At 44.3% G+C, this 16,764-nt stretch overlaps 1 protein-coding gene across 5 annotated transcripts in view; it reads left to right on the forward strand.

Annotated features, from left to right (window-relative positions):
* The window catches only part of ZFYVE26 (zinc finger FYVE-type containing 26), a 70,592-nt gene that overhangs the window by 16,366 nt on the left and 37,462 nt on the right, over window positions 1-16,764 (forward strand). For all 5 annotated transcript variants that reach the window (XM_048854061.2, XM_048854059.2, XM_048854062.2 and 2 more), the window contains 10 exons: window positions 370-1,020; window positions 1,664-1,753; window positions 2,579-2,647; window positions 4,077-4,228; window positions 7,764-7,962; window positions 8,520-8,783; window positions 8,986-9,105; window positions 10,951-11,115; window positions 12,458-12,685; window positions 14,713-14,818. In XM_048854061.2, coding sequence (XP_048710018.2) covers window positions 370-1,020; window positions 1,664-1,753; window positions 2,579-2,647; window positions 4,077-4,228; window positions 7,764-7,962; window positions 8,520-8,783; window positions 8,986-9,105; window positions 10,951-11,115; window positions 12,458-12,685; window positions 14,713-14,818 — 2,044 coding nt within the window. The remainder of the gene's footprint in view (window positions 1-369; window positions 1,021-1,663; window positions 1,754-2,578; window positions 2,648-4,076; window positions 4,229-7,763; window positions 7,963-8,519; window positions 8,784-8,985; window positions 9,106-10,950; window positions 11,116-12,457; window positions 12,686-14,712; window positions 14,819-16,764) is intronic.

The following is a 16,764-nucleotide window of genomic DNA, read 5'->3' on the forward strand; positions in this document are numbered from 1 at the left end:
ATGGAAGAAATCTGAGTTTGGGCATCAGGGCATAAGATGGTCACTGTTGGGGTCAGGGAGGACTAATTCCCTGCTCCCTCGTTGCACGTTTAGATGCTTTATCAGGAGAGAAATGTTCACCTCTGAACTGTTAGCATTGGCCATAGCTGGAGGCAGCATATTGAGCTAGATGGACCAGTGCTCTGAACTGATATGGCAAAGATTCTTATAAAAGTCCATTGCCATCTTGTTCACTAATGGCTGTCTTGGTTCCCATTCTTGTAACTTTGAGCACCATTGTGGAATCAGAAATGGGGTCGGGGAGGAGGAAACAATTCCTGGAAAATGTTTTAAGTGTGTTTTTTATTTCTTTTTTTATAACACATACAGATTGTCCAGCTATTTTTCCTCAGTATCTTGCCAAGTGCCAGCAGTTCTTACGGCGTGTCCCTGCTCCTCTGCATCTGGAGCTTCTGGAGAACATCTTCTCCCTGCTTTTTGTCTCCTATAGTGACCTCTACACAGAGACTCCCCTGCTTGAGGACTATGCAGAAGAGGACGATATTGTGAAAAAGAGCTGTGGTGCTGGGAACTTGGATGGTAGTGCCAGCCGAGAGTCTTCCACCTCAGAAAGTCCACAGCACCCAGCAGAGCCTGAAAAGAAGGCAGAGAGACATCCTCAGGCCCCCCGGACAGTCTACCATGATACTCTGCTTGGCTCAGAATTGAGTGGTGAGACCTGTGAATCCTCCAGGCTGAGCTATCTAGATCTGAAACATTTTGCCAGTGGTGTCAGTGGATTTTTAGTGGATGACCTGGCAGTGGATGCCTTCCTCAAGATGCTCCTCAACCACCTGGAAGAAATTCAAAGTTCTCTTCCATGGGATTCGAGTAACGTGCCCCATGAGGAGCTGGAGTTGGTGGAGTGCTTGAATTTCTCTGTGAATAGAGATGTCTTTGGGAGCAGGGTGCTGCAGTTCTCCAAATACCTCTCTGAAGCTCAATGGAGATACAAAGTAGTGATGAGTAATAGAAACACAGGTAAGATCCACTGGGATCTCAGTAGTGCCAGCTTGGTGATCCTTGAATTGAAAGATCTACAGCATGTGTGGGAGAGGAGCTCATTAATCTGGTGGGCTCGTGTACTGGTCTTTAGTGTAGCTTGCAATGACTGTTTTCTCCATTTCTTCTTTTGTCTGCTTCACAAAGCTGCTACATGATGTGGGATGGCTGGAAGATTCTCCTCTAGAGAGGCCCAGGGCTGGGAAAACAGTAGGTAGTGCAGGTCAGTTTTGAGGTGTAGTGCTAATGTCTTCTGGAGCTTGTGTGGGCTCAGACTTAGCGGAACATTCATGGAGCTGAAGTGTTGTGACCTTTTCTCCAACAAACCTGACTCCAGAGGGTGTATTAAATATTAGTTACTTTGAGCAGAGCCCAGGGGCAGTAGCATACTGATAGGAATCCCAGAACCTTCCTTGACATCTGTGGACAGATGAGTCTGAACTTCTCACTAGGGCATTGCCCTGGACCACGCTGTTGCGTGTTCATCCTTATTTGTACTAGGTGCCTAGTTTCTTGCTATATATCTGGTCATTTTTTTTGTCATGACCAGTTGCCAGCCAGTGCATTTGTATGTGTATGACGATGACTCCTAAAGAAATCACTAACACTGCTACTCTTTCAGAAAATCAGCTTGCAGCCTCCAAGAGACACTACTCCTTAACCAGACGCTCCAGCTTGAGGAAGCGCCGTCAAACTCAAAGATGGAGGATGGGTGAGTTAAGAAATTGCCGTGGAGGCTGCATTGCAAGTGCATGTCATGTCACCCGGATAGGAAACTAATTGGTGGTGTCTTAAGATGTGTGGCTCACAGGACTGGAGATTGGCCTAGTACTCTATCTCCTCTAGCTCTCTAGTCAGTATCCTCGATAAATACAATTGGTGTTCTGTGTGAAGTGTGGCTGGTCCCAGTCCAGTACCCATTGGTTAGATGTCATTATCCCAAAATCCACCTCATAATTAAAAGGCAACACATTTAAAACTGATGCATGAAAATAATTCTTTCTATACATATGATAACTCTGTGGAACTTGCAAGATACTGTGGGGGTTTTTGTTTTGTTTTTAAAAAAGCCTCACCCCACCCCACACCCACACCCCCCAAAAAAATCTGTTTATGACCATGGATGAGCATAGCATCTGCAGTGATAGAAAGTGGGTTAAAAATTACAGTAGCCTTTGAGTCTCCTGCCTCAAGACTTAAACTGATCACCTTGTGGGGAAGAAAATCTGACATCCTTTTCAGCTCTCAAACAACACTGTAGAACTAGGGTTATTCTTGGAATGGGAGTGGTTACATTTTCCTTTGAAGCATCTGACATTCTCCACTAGCAGGAGACCAGACTGGATGGCCCACTCTTCTGTTCCAGAGTGAGTGTCTTCTTTAAGTGATGGCTCATGTCAAGACCACGTCAGTGGTATCTTGCATTTGCCTAATAATCTGTGTTATCCCCACTGAGCACTTTTGCCCAGAAGAGGAGCTTTGATTGCCCTGTCTGGGTCCGATATATTTCTCGTGCTGTTTTTATTTTCTACTTCAGATTGTAAAGAGGGCACTTCAAGTCAATCACTGGAGAGTACAAGCAGTGAATTGAGCACCAGCACATCAGGTACTAAATCTCATTGAAAGGATATATTTGTTTTGTCGTTACACAATGATATAATGCAGTACTGAAATTAACTGATTGGTTTGTGCACATCACTGCTCTGTGCAGGATGGAGTCATTAGACTTTGACTTTCTCCTGCTAACAGAGATTCTAATTTGAATGCCATGGACCTGTTCTTTTTGGGATGGGAAGATCAGCACTCTCTTGCTGCTTCTGTGATTTTGCAAATGGCTGTGTTATGCAGCGTAGTGACAATTGTGAACCTCTAGGAGGCCACAGACTTGTTAAATATAAAATATTTAAATTCATAAAAAGGCTTACAGAACTGCAACTGCCCTCTCCCAAACACTGGGACACCAGGGCCCTGAATTGTCTTCTCTCTTATTATTACAATATAAATATATATTGTGTACGTTTAGGAGCTAATGCATTAATACAGAACACGTATGTGCTTGGATGGAGTAATGGTTGTGGTAGGAGCTAGAACTGTGACTCTCACTGTTGTGCCTTTAAAATATCACTGATAAAGTCACACTAATCCAGAGCCTGAGGTGACCCCGCATACCTTTCGAAGGCATCTGGCATTGTGGTATCTAAGTGCCATGCTGATTTCATTGGAGGCTGTGTGGGTTCATCACCTCTCAAGACCATGGCTTTTTTGCTTGACTCATGTCTGTTGACAGTTGTTCTGGAATGCTTTGTCTGAATTATGCTATATAAAAACTGTCTTTTTCTGTGGAATACAGAGTCTATTGGACCTGAAGTTGCCTTTCAGCTTCTTTGTCCAATCAGCAGTCACAGTTGCTACTTGACTGAGTACCTGTCACCTCAGGCTGTGATCTTGGCTAATCTCACAAGCTAAATAGGAATAGACCTGGTCAGCACTTGATTAGAAAACCACCAATGAACACCTAGAGTTCTATATCAACATCGTCGTCTGATTCAGTACCTGAGACTCATACCTCTGTTACTAGTGGGCCAGTGCCCCTGCTGATGCTTGGAGATGGTGGGCTGCTGGGGGGTGCTGTCCTTCAGGTGAATTGTAAAACTGAGGTCCAGATCAGTAATAGTTACTGAAGATCCCATGAAAAATATAACAGTAGGATTGTTAACTGAAAATGTTCTTCACTTTCTGGCCTAAATAGTTGTGTGATGCTGCAGTGTTTATTAAACAGGGTCTGCCACAGAGGCAGGTGATGGGTGAACTGATCTCTGTAAAGTGCTTTGGATTCTTTGCAGTGGGAGGCATTATATATGATCGTGATCAGCTGGATGTTGGTCACTTAAAGCAGACAATACAACCCCTTACAACTGTTTTGTAAACCCTGCTTCAAATTCTCCATCTCCATATTAAAGCTGAGAAGCATTGGTACTTGATAAGTTTTATTTCAATTATAACCCAGCATGTTGTTTCCCTCTTTGCTCTTGTAGAGGGAAGTACCAGTACTGTGTCTGGCTGGAGTGACCTGGAATGTAGGCTGAAGCCTCAGCAGCAGAACCTCCTCATCCCTATGATGCTCTCCCCACCTGAGTCGCTCCTAGTCTCCTGTATCCTGAGGGGGAACTTTATAGAAGCCCATCAGGTAAGTGTGTGTGTGATCATTACTACATAAAACTTGGAAGTTGGTTCTGTATGGAAGCTGCGCTGGTGATGGTTGAGGAGATCTGTATTGAATTTCTACTGTGCTAGCCAGCTGGGTTTTGAAGAACACAAATCCAGGTGTCAGAGGGAATCCAGGAGCAGGAGGGAAACCAGCATCTAAACCACTACCCTCAAGGAAGTTTTCTTTCTCTTTTTAAAAATAGCCTCTTTTCAGCTGGGTATTCAAAGTTTGCAAAGGCTTTACCAGGCCTGGGCCTAACTTAGGGTATGTCTACACTACGAAATTAGGTCGATTTTATAGAAGTCAATTTTTAGAAACCGATTTTATACAATCGATTGCGTCCACACTAAGTGCATTAAGTCAGCAGAGTGCATCCTCACTACCATGGCTAGCATCGACTTACAGAGCGGTGCACTGTGGGTAGCTATCCCACAGTTCCCGCAGTCTTCGATGCCCATTGGATTTCTGGGTTAAGCTCCCCATGCCTGATGGGGCAAAAACATTGTCGCAGGTGATTTTGGGTACATGTCGTCAGGCCCCCCTCCCTCCTTCCACCCCTCCCTCCGTGAAAGCAACGGAAGACAATTGTTTCGTGCCTTTTTTTCCTGGGTTACCCATGCAGATGCCGTACCACGGCAAGCATGGGGCCTGCTCAGCTCACTGTCACCGTACCTCTCCTGGGTGCTGCTGGCAGATGTGGTACTGCATTGCTACACAGCAGCAGCTCCTTGCCTTCGTGGCAGACGGTGCAGTAGGACTGATAGCCGTCGTACGTCTCCTGGGTGCTCCTGGTAGACCTCAGTGAGGTTGATCTGGGGCGCCTGGACAGACATGGGTATTCTACTCTTAGGGCACCGAATGGGAGCCAGAGACTCCAGGTCATTCTCTTCTTTAAGTTTCGTCTCATGGAGATTCAGTCCCGCCTGGAATATCATGCGAGCTGGAGGCTTCTGCCTCAGGCTGCTCTCCCAGCTGGCAGTACTGCGTGGTTGTACCTACCTCAGCCTACCCCTTGCTCCCATGGCTTATGAAGCCTGGACACTAGTAAGGAGCAGTTCAACTATAGGCTGAGCAAGTGCAGAACGGTGGTAGAATGTGCCTTTGGATGTTTAAAAGCTTGCTGGCGTTGTTTGCTGACTAGGCCAGACCTCAGCGCAATCAACATTCCCATTGTTGTTGCTGCTTGCTGTGTGCTCCATAATATCTGTGAGACAAAGGGGGTGACGTTTATGGCAGGGTTGGAGGTTGAGGCAAATCACCTGGCGTCCGATTTTGAGCAGCCAGATACCAGGGCGATTAGAAGAGCACAGCAAGGCAGGTTGCGCATCAGAGAGGCTTTGCAAACCAGTTGCGTGACTGGCCAGGCTTCGGTGTGACAGTGGTGTGTGTTTCTCCTTGATGCAAACCTGCCCCCTTTGTTGATTTTAATTCCCTGTAAGCCAACCACCCTCCCCCCTTCAAAATAAAGTAACTATTGTTTTGAAACCATGCATTCTTTCTTTATTAATTGGAAAGAAAAAAAAAAAAGAGATAACGGACAAGGTAGCCTGGGTGGGTTGGAGTGCGGGAGGAGGGAAGGACAAGGCCACATTGCTTATTGTAGCCACACTAAAAATCAAACTGTTTGAATGACAGCCTTCTGTTGCTTGGGCCATCCTCTGGAGTGGAGTGGAGTGGCTGGGTGCCCGGAGCCTCCTCCCCCCCGCAGCGTTCTTGGGTGTCTGGGTGAGGAGGCTGTGGAACATGGGGAGGAGGGTAGGTGGTTATACAGTGGATGCAGCAGGGGTCTGTGCTCTTTTTGGCTTTCCTGCAGCTCCAACAGACGCTTCGTGTCCGTTTGCTCCCCCATTAGCCTCAGCATCGCATCCTGCCTGTACTCTTCGCGCTCACTTAATTCTTTCCTGGCCTCTGTGCATTAAGCCATGCCCTATCAGTGTGGGAGGACTGCATGAGCTCAGAAAACATGTCATCACGAGTTTTTTTTCGCCTTCTAATCTGTGATAACCTCAGGGACGGAGATGATAGGGGGAGCGTAGAAACATTCTATGCTCTACAATTCTGGGGGGACTGCATGGTCACCTGTGCTGCTGAGTTCGCCGTGCTGACCAAACAGGAAGTGACATTCAGAAATTCCCGGGGGTTTTCCTGTGTACCTGGCTAGTGCATCGGAGTTCAAAGTGCTGTCCAGAGCAGTCACAATGGAGCACTCTGGGATAGCTCCTGGAAGCCAATACTGTCGATTTGCGTCCGCACTACCCCAAGTTCGACCCAGCAAGGGCAGTTTTAGCGCTGCTCCCCTTGTCAGGGAGGTGTACAAAAGTCTATTTTAAGAGCCCTTTAGGTCGATGGAATGGGGTTGGTTGTGTGGATGCAGTCATTTTTAAATTAACATAACGCGGCTAAGTTTGACCTAACCCCGTAGTGTAGACCAGGTCTTAGTGTTCCAGTTGGGTGAGGGAGAAGGTGAGGAGCCCATGTGTGAAACACCACTCTTGAATGAGAGGCAGTATTTAAGCTATTTTTTGGTCACTGATCCAAAAAACATGACTCCACCACATTCATGCCCAGTTGTAGTATGTAAACGCACGCTGTAGTCCCCTAGCTATTGGCTTGGACTGGTGTGTATGGCACACTTGCTTTATGGGCAGGTGAAGGAGGTGTGTTTTGTGGCTAGGCTGTCAGAACAGGAGGCCTAAAGTCTGTGTGCAGAAGTGTCTGCCATTGACTCCTAGCCCCCTCATTTACATGTGCAGTTAACCAACGTGTGCATGCAATTGTTCCTCTATATTGCAACACTCAGTTACAATTGCATGTGCATTTTTGTATGTAGCTTTCAGGCTGTCTTTCTGAAAAACTGGCCTGAAGTATTTTGGCAGTTGAATCCTCAAGAAAGTGCAGTGGCTTGGCTAAGATTGAGAGGGCCATTGTCAAGTGCTTTTGCATAGTTACCCGTGTGTCGGCAGTAGGTAAATGTCAAGCCCTTAAACAATTCCAGTTAGCAAACATGGTATTTTTATTTTCGTCTCCTGGGACTAACAGATCTGTTTTCTTTGCTACTTTGTGTCTCTACAACACTGATGTTAACAGGACTTGGAACAGGGTTTAACTGGTGAACCCCCGGTGTTCCACACAGCAAGGGTTGTGCGGGTTGCTAATATAACTTTAGAATGTTCTAGAGGGTATTCCCTGGCTGATAAGAACTAATTTATACTGTGGGACTAGCTACTTCATCTTTTTAATGTACAATATATTGGAGTCTTGTAACATCTTTAAAAGTGAGTTGTTAAAGTGAATCCAAATCCAGTGTTATGGCACCTGCAAGCAGAGCTATAGAGCTATAATTGCAAAAATGCTTCCATTATAAATCCCTGTTTTCAGGCATCTATAACTTTCTGAATAAAATTGCCATGTGGGCTGAAATTACTCAAGTTGAGGCTTTTTTGTAAGTTTAATAAAATGTTATGTAGCCTTTCAGACAGTATTTTGAAATATGGTTCATTATTACCTGTGACAGGTGGCTTTGATGTTTAATCTGGAGTCTTCGGCTTGCTATGGTGAGCTGGTTTTCATGGAACGCTATCAAGAGGTGGTGCGGGAGCTCGCAAAAGTGGAGCATAAAATTGTGTATCAGTCAGCTGATGGTATTGGAGGAATCAGGAGATCTGGCAGTGGCCGCTCAACGCTTCAGGCTATTGGGAGTGCAGCAGCGGCAGGTAAGGATTGAATCCTACAAATTAGAGATGAGGAATCTGGCTAAGAGGTGGAAGACAAATAAGGAAGAACAAGAACTCAGATGATACAGCGGTGACTATGATATGATTGCTTAGAGGAATAAACTGGCCTTTCTATATTAATGGCCTAGAAAATGAGAACAGGGAGCTGACAATCTATGGGTAATAGTTATTTAGGCTTTTAAAAACTGGAGATGACTGAGGAACTTCAGAATAACCTTACAAAGTTGTAAATCTGGGCAACATGATAGATGATAGTCAATGTTGATGAGTACAAGGTGGTGCATGTTGTCAGAACATAATAAACTATTCAGACTGTCTTGTTGCTGGGTTCTAAATTAGCTGTAACCACTCAGGGAAATTAACCAGGCATCTTTGTGAATAGCTCAGTGTGAACCTCTGTTCCATGTGCAGCAGTGGTCCAAAAAGCAGACCAGATGCTGAATTGCATTAGTAAAGGACCAAAGGATTATCCATTATGGGACACAGAATATTTGTTCAGTTTAACCAGTAACTGCATGTTTTGCTGGATTGTTTAGGTATGGTATTTTATTCCATCTCGGATGTTACTGATAAGTTGCTTGCCACCTCTGGAAGCCTTGTCCCTACTCTCCAAGAAAACTTTTGGACTAGCAGCGTCCAGCTGGAGCATACAGATCCTATGAGTGAAGTTGTGGCAGATCTCAGCCCTTCAGCAATGGCAGCATTTGACTTAGCTTGTACTCAGTGCCACCAGTGGAAAACCTGCAAACAGCTGTTGGAAACAGCAGAGAGACGATTACATAATAGCTTTGAAACAAGGGGTAGGTTTTCCCTTTCTCTATTCAGCTGTGTGGGATTGGGGAAAAATGCTTGTATGCTCTATCTAGTTTTAAAATAACTATAATTCATAGTAACGATGGAGTTCTAAAGAAAGAACATGATTTATGTAAGCTTATCACTCTGTCATATATGTTTTCCATCCTCAACCCCTGCTTTCCCTCCCTTGTCCAATGTTGCTTTTAGGCCGCAGACTTGACTTCATTCTACTTCACTCTGATGGCATAAGGGGTTTCCCAGCAGTTCTTCAACAAATAAATAAAATTCTCAACTATCCTTGTATGTCGCAAGGACAATCCAAATCAGGTAAGTGTTTTCCCTTCTGCGTGTTTTGAGGTTTTGGTTTTTGTTGTATTGGTTGCTAGTTTTTCCGGGGCTAGGGAGTACATGTGCAGATTTTATGCTGCTTCTGAAATTTCTTTTGTATGCTAAATTGGTATCTATTCCCTTTGTATTGTGGCAGAGTATCTGTTTAATGTATCAGCAACTTTTTTGGGTGTACTGAAAATCCATAAACTGGATTTGGCCTTTACCACAATGGATAAGTAAATATAGCTAAGTAGTTGCTCATTAAACAGAGTCTTCCAAAGATTTCCATAAAGCACCATGGAAAAATATAGCTTGCCATAGAATAGCTTGAGATGCGGAAGCCATTGGGAACTGCTTCTAAAAGAGCTTAATATAAATGATGAAATTTGATGTTTGATTTTTAAAACTTGAAATGACAAAATTTATCAAATCTTCTCATGTTTTTCTCTGTGGCACAGGCATGCACTAAAACTTTCAGAAGCACATACATGCATCTCTCTGCAAATTAGGTTGACTGTTGCATGAGTAGTTTTGGGTGCACATATACATACATACATCTATCTTTTTGAAAATCTAGTCCAGCATACAAGATGTGAAAAACTGACTTGAGCTGGGCATGTGGCTAGGGAAGAGAGGGCTGGAAGCAGCAGGCTCCTTCCCCAGAGAGGGAACCAGAGAGCACCAGCTTTTCAGGAGGGAAGGCAGAGCTGAAGACTAGAACAGCTTCTTTCATTGAAGGGTAATGGGAACCAGAGAGCAGAAGGGCTGGAGTTTGATTGGAGGGGATGGGGAGCCGGGAAGCAAGGGGGATTGAGTTTCTACTCCCCTTCCTAAGGGTATGTCTACAAAGCTGAGTAAGCCCAGGGTTTGAACTCAGGCTCAAGCCTCTAACCTCCTTTCTGTCTGCACACAAATCACACTAATCCAGGGCTTGGATCAGGGGCCCCACAAGGGTGGAGGGCTCAATCCAAGGAGTCTGCCAAAAGTATTCCACAATCTCATGGTCCGACTTTCTTTGTCCTCTGGACAATCAAGTTTGGTGTGCAGTCAAGTGTTTCCACACTGCACCATGAACAAAGGGCTAGAGTGGCCACATTTTGGAGGGTGCTAGGAAATCTGGGATATGGGTGCTTGGACTCGGGCCCACATAATGCATGTGCTGGAGCCCGAGGCTGGGACAACAATTCCTAACCTGGGGTTACAAATGAGTGTAGACGCTCAAGCCCTATGTTAACAAACCCGGGATCTGTTAACTCACATTCTACTAGCCTGGGGCTTACATTGCAGTGTAGACATACCCTAAAAGGGCAGATGGGAGCAGAATGAATAGTCTGTGGGATGGTCATTGGGGAGGCAGAGAGACATTAAACATGGAAAAGAAGTTTAAGAGCATAATGCAGAGAAATAAAGATTTGGGTGCAGGGAGGAGGAGAGAAGAAATACAGGCAACAGACATGCAAATAATATCTTGGGGATAGGGAGAGAAGAATGCACTCTAGCAGAAGAGGAATTAAGCCAAGGATGGAAAGTTGACTGACGATACAATTAAATACAATACAGAATTGTCAACCCTTTAAACTACAGTGCCTCTGGCTTTGGGAGGGCATGATAGCACAGGTATTTTTATCTTGGCTTTTTACACTTCCTTCTCTGGCCTCTTAATTCCCACTAGAAAATTTAGCTCTGCCAGCTACATCATCTATATGGCTTACCCAAGTGTGCTGATTTTGAATTGGTTAACTAGAAGTGTAAAGCTTCTCCTCTTTCTGTGGGTCTTTTAATTCCACAAGACTTAGTGGCCACTATTAACTATCATTATTGTTGATCTTTGTTTCTCAACAGAGGTCTCAGATGAAAAAATAAGTAATCAGTTTCGATGCAATATTGTGGACCTTCTGCAGATGTGCTACCCAACTCTGACTGAGGACTGTATTGCTAATCACATTGCTTTATCGCAGCACCTAGATCAAGTCCTGCAAACACTGACGGATGTTGAAGATTCTCCAGGTGAATTTCATGGGTTCTCTTAGCATTAAAGACTCTTGCAACCATCTTTGTGCTTGTTTAAAAAAACAAACAAACATATCTCTCTAAAACAGAGATGTAAAGAGATACAGCCTAGTAGTTTAGTTCCTGAATTTAGACAATATAAAAATAAGTTTTTAAAAACCTAGTATTGGTAGCAATGCTGTCGTGAATTTTCTTACATAGATTCATAGATATTAAGGTCAGAAGGGACCATTATGATCATGTAGTCTGACCTCCTGCACAACGCAGGCCACAGAATCTCACCCCCACCCACTCCTGCAATAAACCTCTCACCTATGTCTGAGCTATTGAAATCCTCAAATGTACATGTACATGTACATGTAAATGCAAACACTCTTTTGGGGATTTAAACTCCCCTCCCTCTCTCCTCCCCCCCCCCCAAGCATTTGTGATACAAACCTTGCAACAGTTAGCTGTTGCACCAAAATGAGAAGCTCACCAGTAGCAAAAGTTAAACTGATTAGGCTCTATTCGTTCAAGCAGAGAGAGAAGCAAAATGTCAATGATGAAAAGTAAATTCATTTTTTAAATGTTCAGTTTTAATAAGCTGAGATAAAAATACAAAAAGAAATTTTGTTTTAAAAACAGATATGACTTTTAATCTCCCAGTGTCTGTTTAGATGAAAACAAAACACTTGGGTGTTAAATGATAGCTAAACAAATGGTAGTTCTGCTTCTCCTGTTTTTTCCCTTTGTATTTGGTTGTTGCTGCCCAGTAAGGTGAGAGTAAACAAGAGTATCCATCAGGAAAACTTTGGTAGCCTAAGAATCCTGCTGTTGTCAGTGGTTCATTGGTCAAACTATGTATCAGCTGATCGTTGTTCCTAGGAATAACTGATCCAGTGTTGGAACAATTGCTGCCTAGTCTCCAAGTTCTTAATTTGTAGCCGTGACATTTTTCACCCATCAGACTTCTAAAGAGCTTTAGTAAAAGGGTTGGAAATCTGTATGCCATCTTGATTCACAGAAAGCTAGGAGAACTGTAAGTGCTCTTTGAATGTCATGCTTCAGGACTTAAGAGTTGGCCACCAGCTGAGTTTAGGAAGAAATCTATATCCTTTCCCACCACTAATGCAGTATTGCACAATAGATGCATTTTGTGGGGTTTACGCTTTCCTCTGCTGCTCAGTCAAGATGCCAGAGTAGATGGGGCTGTTGGCCTGTTCCAGTATAGTAATTCCTGTTAACTTCCATTGAAAGTAATCTCTAAATTGAGGGACGCACTTGCTAGGGTAGAAGAAGTCCCAGCACACCTATATTTTTAAGCATTTCAGTTCTAATCAAATTTTGTTTTTACTAGACTCCAAAGGGAGCCTGATCACCAGCTTGGTAGAACAGGCATCTCTGAAGCCTACAGAGTTGGAGGCACATCCGGTTCGTAATCAAATCCAACTTCTGCTGAAAACCCTGGACCAACACATTCAGACCATGCCAGTGAGCAGCGTGCAGACAGACTGTGTGAAGAGCTTCTTTGATTATATTAACACGCTGGCTGCTGTTGTGCTACGGAGCCTGAATACAGAGCTAGGTGACGTGTCTATTGAGAAGCCTGTCACAAGGAGGGTGACGTTATCTAACTCTTAGAGTATGATTCCATTCTGGAAAACAACTATATGGGAGTCTTTCCGTTTTCTTTGGTGGGTAGCAAGGGCATTGAAGATAATGGGGCTGTGTAGATGTAACCGGGCAGAACGTTCTCATAGAATCACTTAGTGGTAGTGCCCCGTGAGCCAGAAGAGCCCTAGCCTGAGTATATTGTGCTGGCGGTTAGGAGAAAAAACCAAGCCAGTTTAATCTGGAGTCACTGGGCTGCTCTAATGTGGAACTCCACAAATCTGGTTTAAGAGTTGCTTCCCAATAAACTGCCTTCTAAAGTTACATCCCTCAGTGAGGTAGAGGAAAAAGGAAGATGACAGAACCTTTTTCAGACTTTCACTTTATCAGGACCTGTCACTGTCACAGTTGCCAACTTTCACGTGGTAAATAAGCACCCTGACTTTCACAATAAGCCAATAATCAAGCTAATCCCATTTCAAAACAAGCCAATCCCTAAGAACCCCAACACTCTGTGATTAGAACCCCCTGGCATGCAGTATGAGACTGTGATGGGCCCGCTGTGCACCCCTGACTCTCTCCCTCCCTTGCCCCTACTTGCCGGGAGCCAATCAAAAAAAAAAAAAAAAAGCTACAAGCCAAATAAGCAACAAGCTAGAATCCAAAAACTAGCCAACAAGCAACTCATAAGCCAATCAAGCCAAAAACAAGTCCAATTTCTGCGTGTTTTTTTTTTTTTTCATGGGTTTGGCATGTCTGGTTACTGTATGTGTGGAAGGTACTTGTGCCCCACTGTAACACAACCTCTCATTGACTTCCAGTTTCCATAACTGGAGAAATGTGAGGTAATAGTCCAGTGGTGCTCCATGTTTTCCTGCTGCTTTAGGAGGTGGAAGAATAGTTTAGAAGGGGTGTATCTGGGTACCTCTGCACTACAGAGCCTATACTGGCATAGCCCCCTAGTGTAGACTCAGCCATAGGTGTGCACCAACAGTTCTTTTTGTCAGTATAGGAACACCATCTCCCTGAACCACATTGTCTATGTTGCCAGAAGCTCTCTTCTATCGGTAAAGTTGTGTCTGCACTGGGGTTTTTTGTTGGTGTAGCTATGTTTGTTAAGGGTGTGGTTTTTTTTCACATTGCTGGCCAATGAAACTCTGCTGACATAATTAAAAAAATTCCCCAACAGCATTTCTACTAATGCTAGGTTTTAAGTTGTGGGACGAGTACAAGTAAGAAGCTTTACACAGCTACCCTCTGCGTTTCAATGAAATTATCCCAAGAGCACCAGAAATTCTTACTTCAAGGCAAGCAAAACAAAAAATAGGCTGAGAAAATAAATTTAACCTGTGTCTAGAGAATTCTAATAAAGCAGATCACTATAGTAGTGCATGTGTTGTGACTCTGACAATCTCCTGCTGCAACTTGATTTATGCTGGAAATGGCCCACCTTGATTATCATGCACATTGTAGGGAGAGTGATCACTTTGGATAAGCTATTACCAGCAGGAGAGTGGGGTGGGAGGAGGTATTGTTTCATGGTCTCTGTGTATATAATGTCTTCTGCAGTTTCCACAGTATGCATCCGATGAAGTGAGCTGTAGCTCACGAAAGCTTATGCTCAAATAAATTGGTTAGTCTCTAAGGTGCCACAAGTACTCCTTTTCTTTTTCCCTGTAGTGTTTTTCATGCTGAAGCAGATTTGCTCTGCCATTTGCAGCCAGGTCTTACTCAGATGTCAGAAGCTCTCCATCTGGCACTACGCTGGTTCTTGCAATGCCTCCTCCAAATTGTGCAAAAGATTGTGGGGCACATCAGTCAGAGCAATTAGGTCTTTGGGTTCCCAACTTGCTTCATTGCTGGCCCTCATGCCTTGGTGATTATGAGTATCTGGGCTTCAGAGGCCTAGTGTACAGATTAGCTGACTAGAACTCAGTCTGTGTAATACATTAATTTAGTGTTTTGTTTTGTTTTTTAAATGTGTCTCTCTTATGTTTGTAGATCAAACTGCAGAGGTGAAGGTGGGGAACCCTTTCATACTGCTACAGCAGAGCCCATCTCACTTGCTCTCTCTGCTCTTGTTTGAGAGACAAGTTCCTCCTGACAGGTTGGTGTTTTTCATGAATACTTAACTGATGAATTTAGTGCTCGTGAACTGGGCAGCACTGTAAGTCCTCTATGACTAGAACGGCTGCAGAGCAGACTTCTGCTAGATCTGAGGAAAGCGTTAGTCCCTGGCTTCTCTAATGAGATGGCCAGAGAGGATCGCAATTAGTGAAACTTAACGATTTTGTGATCTAGACAACTACTGGCCATTGGGAATTGAACTGAGAGCTCCAGGGATTTGTGGTTTTTAAATTGAAACTGTCTGACTTCTGGGCACAGTGGTCACACATCTTATACATGTAACAAAATAAAATAGTTTCCCAAGATCACTTTTGAGAACTTCTGGGCATGGATCTTACACTGGCAGGCAAGTAGATTGGATTATCTAATGCACGTTTTCCATCTCTAAATTCTGTATTGGGCTGGTACTGAAAGTGTGCGACTAGATAACTGAAGCAGGTGTTAAATGAGACAATATTTGATAATACTTTATAAGCTGTTCAGTGTCGCTATGTACTGAGGACCAAACTGAAGGGTCTTTCATGGTATCGCCCTGAGCCAGGTATATCAGACAAGGGACTTATTGCATGAAATTTTAGGGTGAAGTTCTCTTAGCTGCTAGAGCCATGGCTAGTGCAGCTGTTGGAGCAGCAGGTGTTTACTGTATATTTTACATTTTTAACCATTTGGAGATATTTGCACAAAGGGTAATAAACTTAACAAAGTTGTATATTTATGTTTGGATTTTACTAAGTCTGTTTCAGAAGACAACCAATCCCAGAGCGGTCCACCAGTAATAGCTTATGGTAAATGGTCATTACATTTTTGAGTTCTATGCCCTGCATCTTCCCAGAATCACTTGCCCACTTACATAAATTCCCACTGTTTCCGCCAAGAAACATCCTAAACACACAGCTGGTCCATGAAGCATTTAAGCTTTAAAACTCGCTCCTCCTCTGTTCATATTTTATGTACTCTTTATCTTTGCTGCTATTTCCAAATTCTGTAACTCTACAGTGCAGGCATCTGTTATACCTTTGGCACTGCCCTGCTGCTGAGCAGTGCCCTGTACACTTTCACACTATTTAAGTGATTAAAGTGGCGGATTTAGAGTTAGTGGGGCCCTGTGCTCAGCTTAATTTTTGGGGCTCCTCCTTGGGACCCAGCCAAGAAAATGAATCTTCTCTTTTATCTCCCCCCTCCGCTCCCTCCTGTTTTTCATTCTTTTTTTTCTTCCATCTCCTCCTATAAGTAATAGGAAGTAAATAAAAATAAAGTGATGTACCTTGATTGTTTTTGTAGTCTAACTTATTTTTTCACAGACCACTTGAAAATAGCTGAGGATCTCAGCAGACCACTTAATGATTTTTCCAAATATTGTTTGTACCGTTATCCAAAGCGCTTTACAACAGTTAGCTAAGAGTGCTTTGTAAAAAACCATTGGGCTGCGGGGTCTGGCTGGGACTTAGGGTGTGAGTGGGGACTTAGGGCTGGGGGTGCAGGTCTGGGAGGAAGATAGCATACAGCAGCAGGCTGGGGGGTTGGGATGCAGGGTCTGCATCTGCGCTGCTCCGATTCCGCCCTCTTCCCCAAGGTCCCGCCCCCGCCTCTTCTCCGCCTCCTCCTATGAGCATGCTGCAGCCTCGCTCTTCCCCCTCCCTCCCGGAGCGACCTGAGCACCGGCAAACAGCTGTTCGGTGGCGGGGGAAGCGCTGGGAGGGAGGGGCGGGAACGTGGCATGCTTGGGGAAAGAGGTGGGGAAGAGTCGGGGGAGTGGGGAGCTTGGCTGTCGGTGGGTGCGGGTGGAGCCTGCAGCAGGAGCCGGCAGGACCAAGCTTCTGCTCCCACAGCTGCCTGGCCCTGGGGCCCCCTGTTGCTGGGGGGCACCCTGTGTTTTACTGTAAATCTGCCTCTGAGTGATTACTAAGAATTGGAGTGAATCATATT

Source organism: Caretta caretta, chromosome 6, assembly GCF_965140235.1.
Source record: "Caretta caretta isolate rCarCar2 chromosome 6, rCarCar1.hap1, whole genome shotgun sequence".
Taxonomy (NCBI): Eukaryota; Metazoa; Chordata; order Testudines; family Cheloniidae; genus Caretta; species Caretta caretta.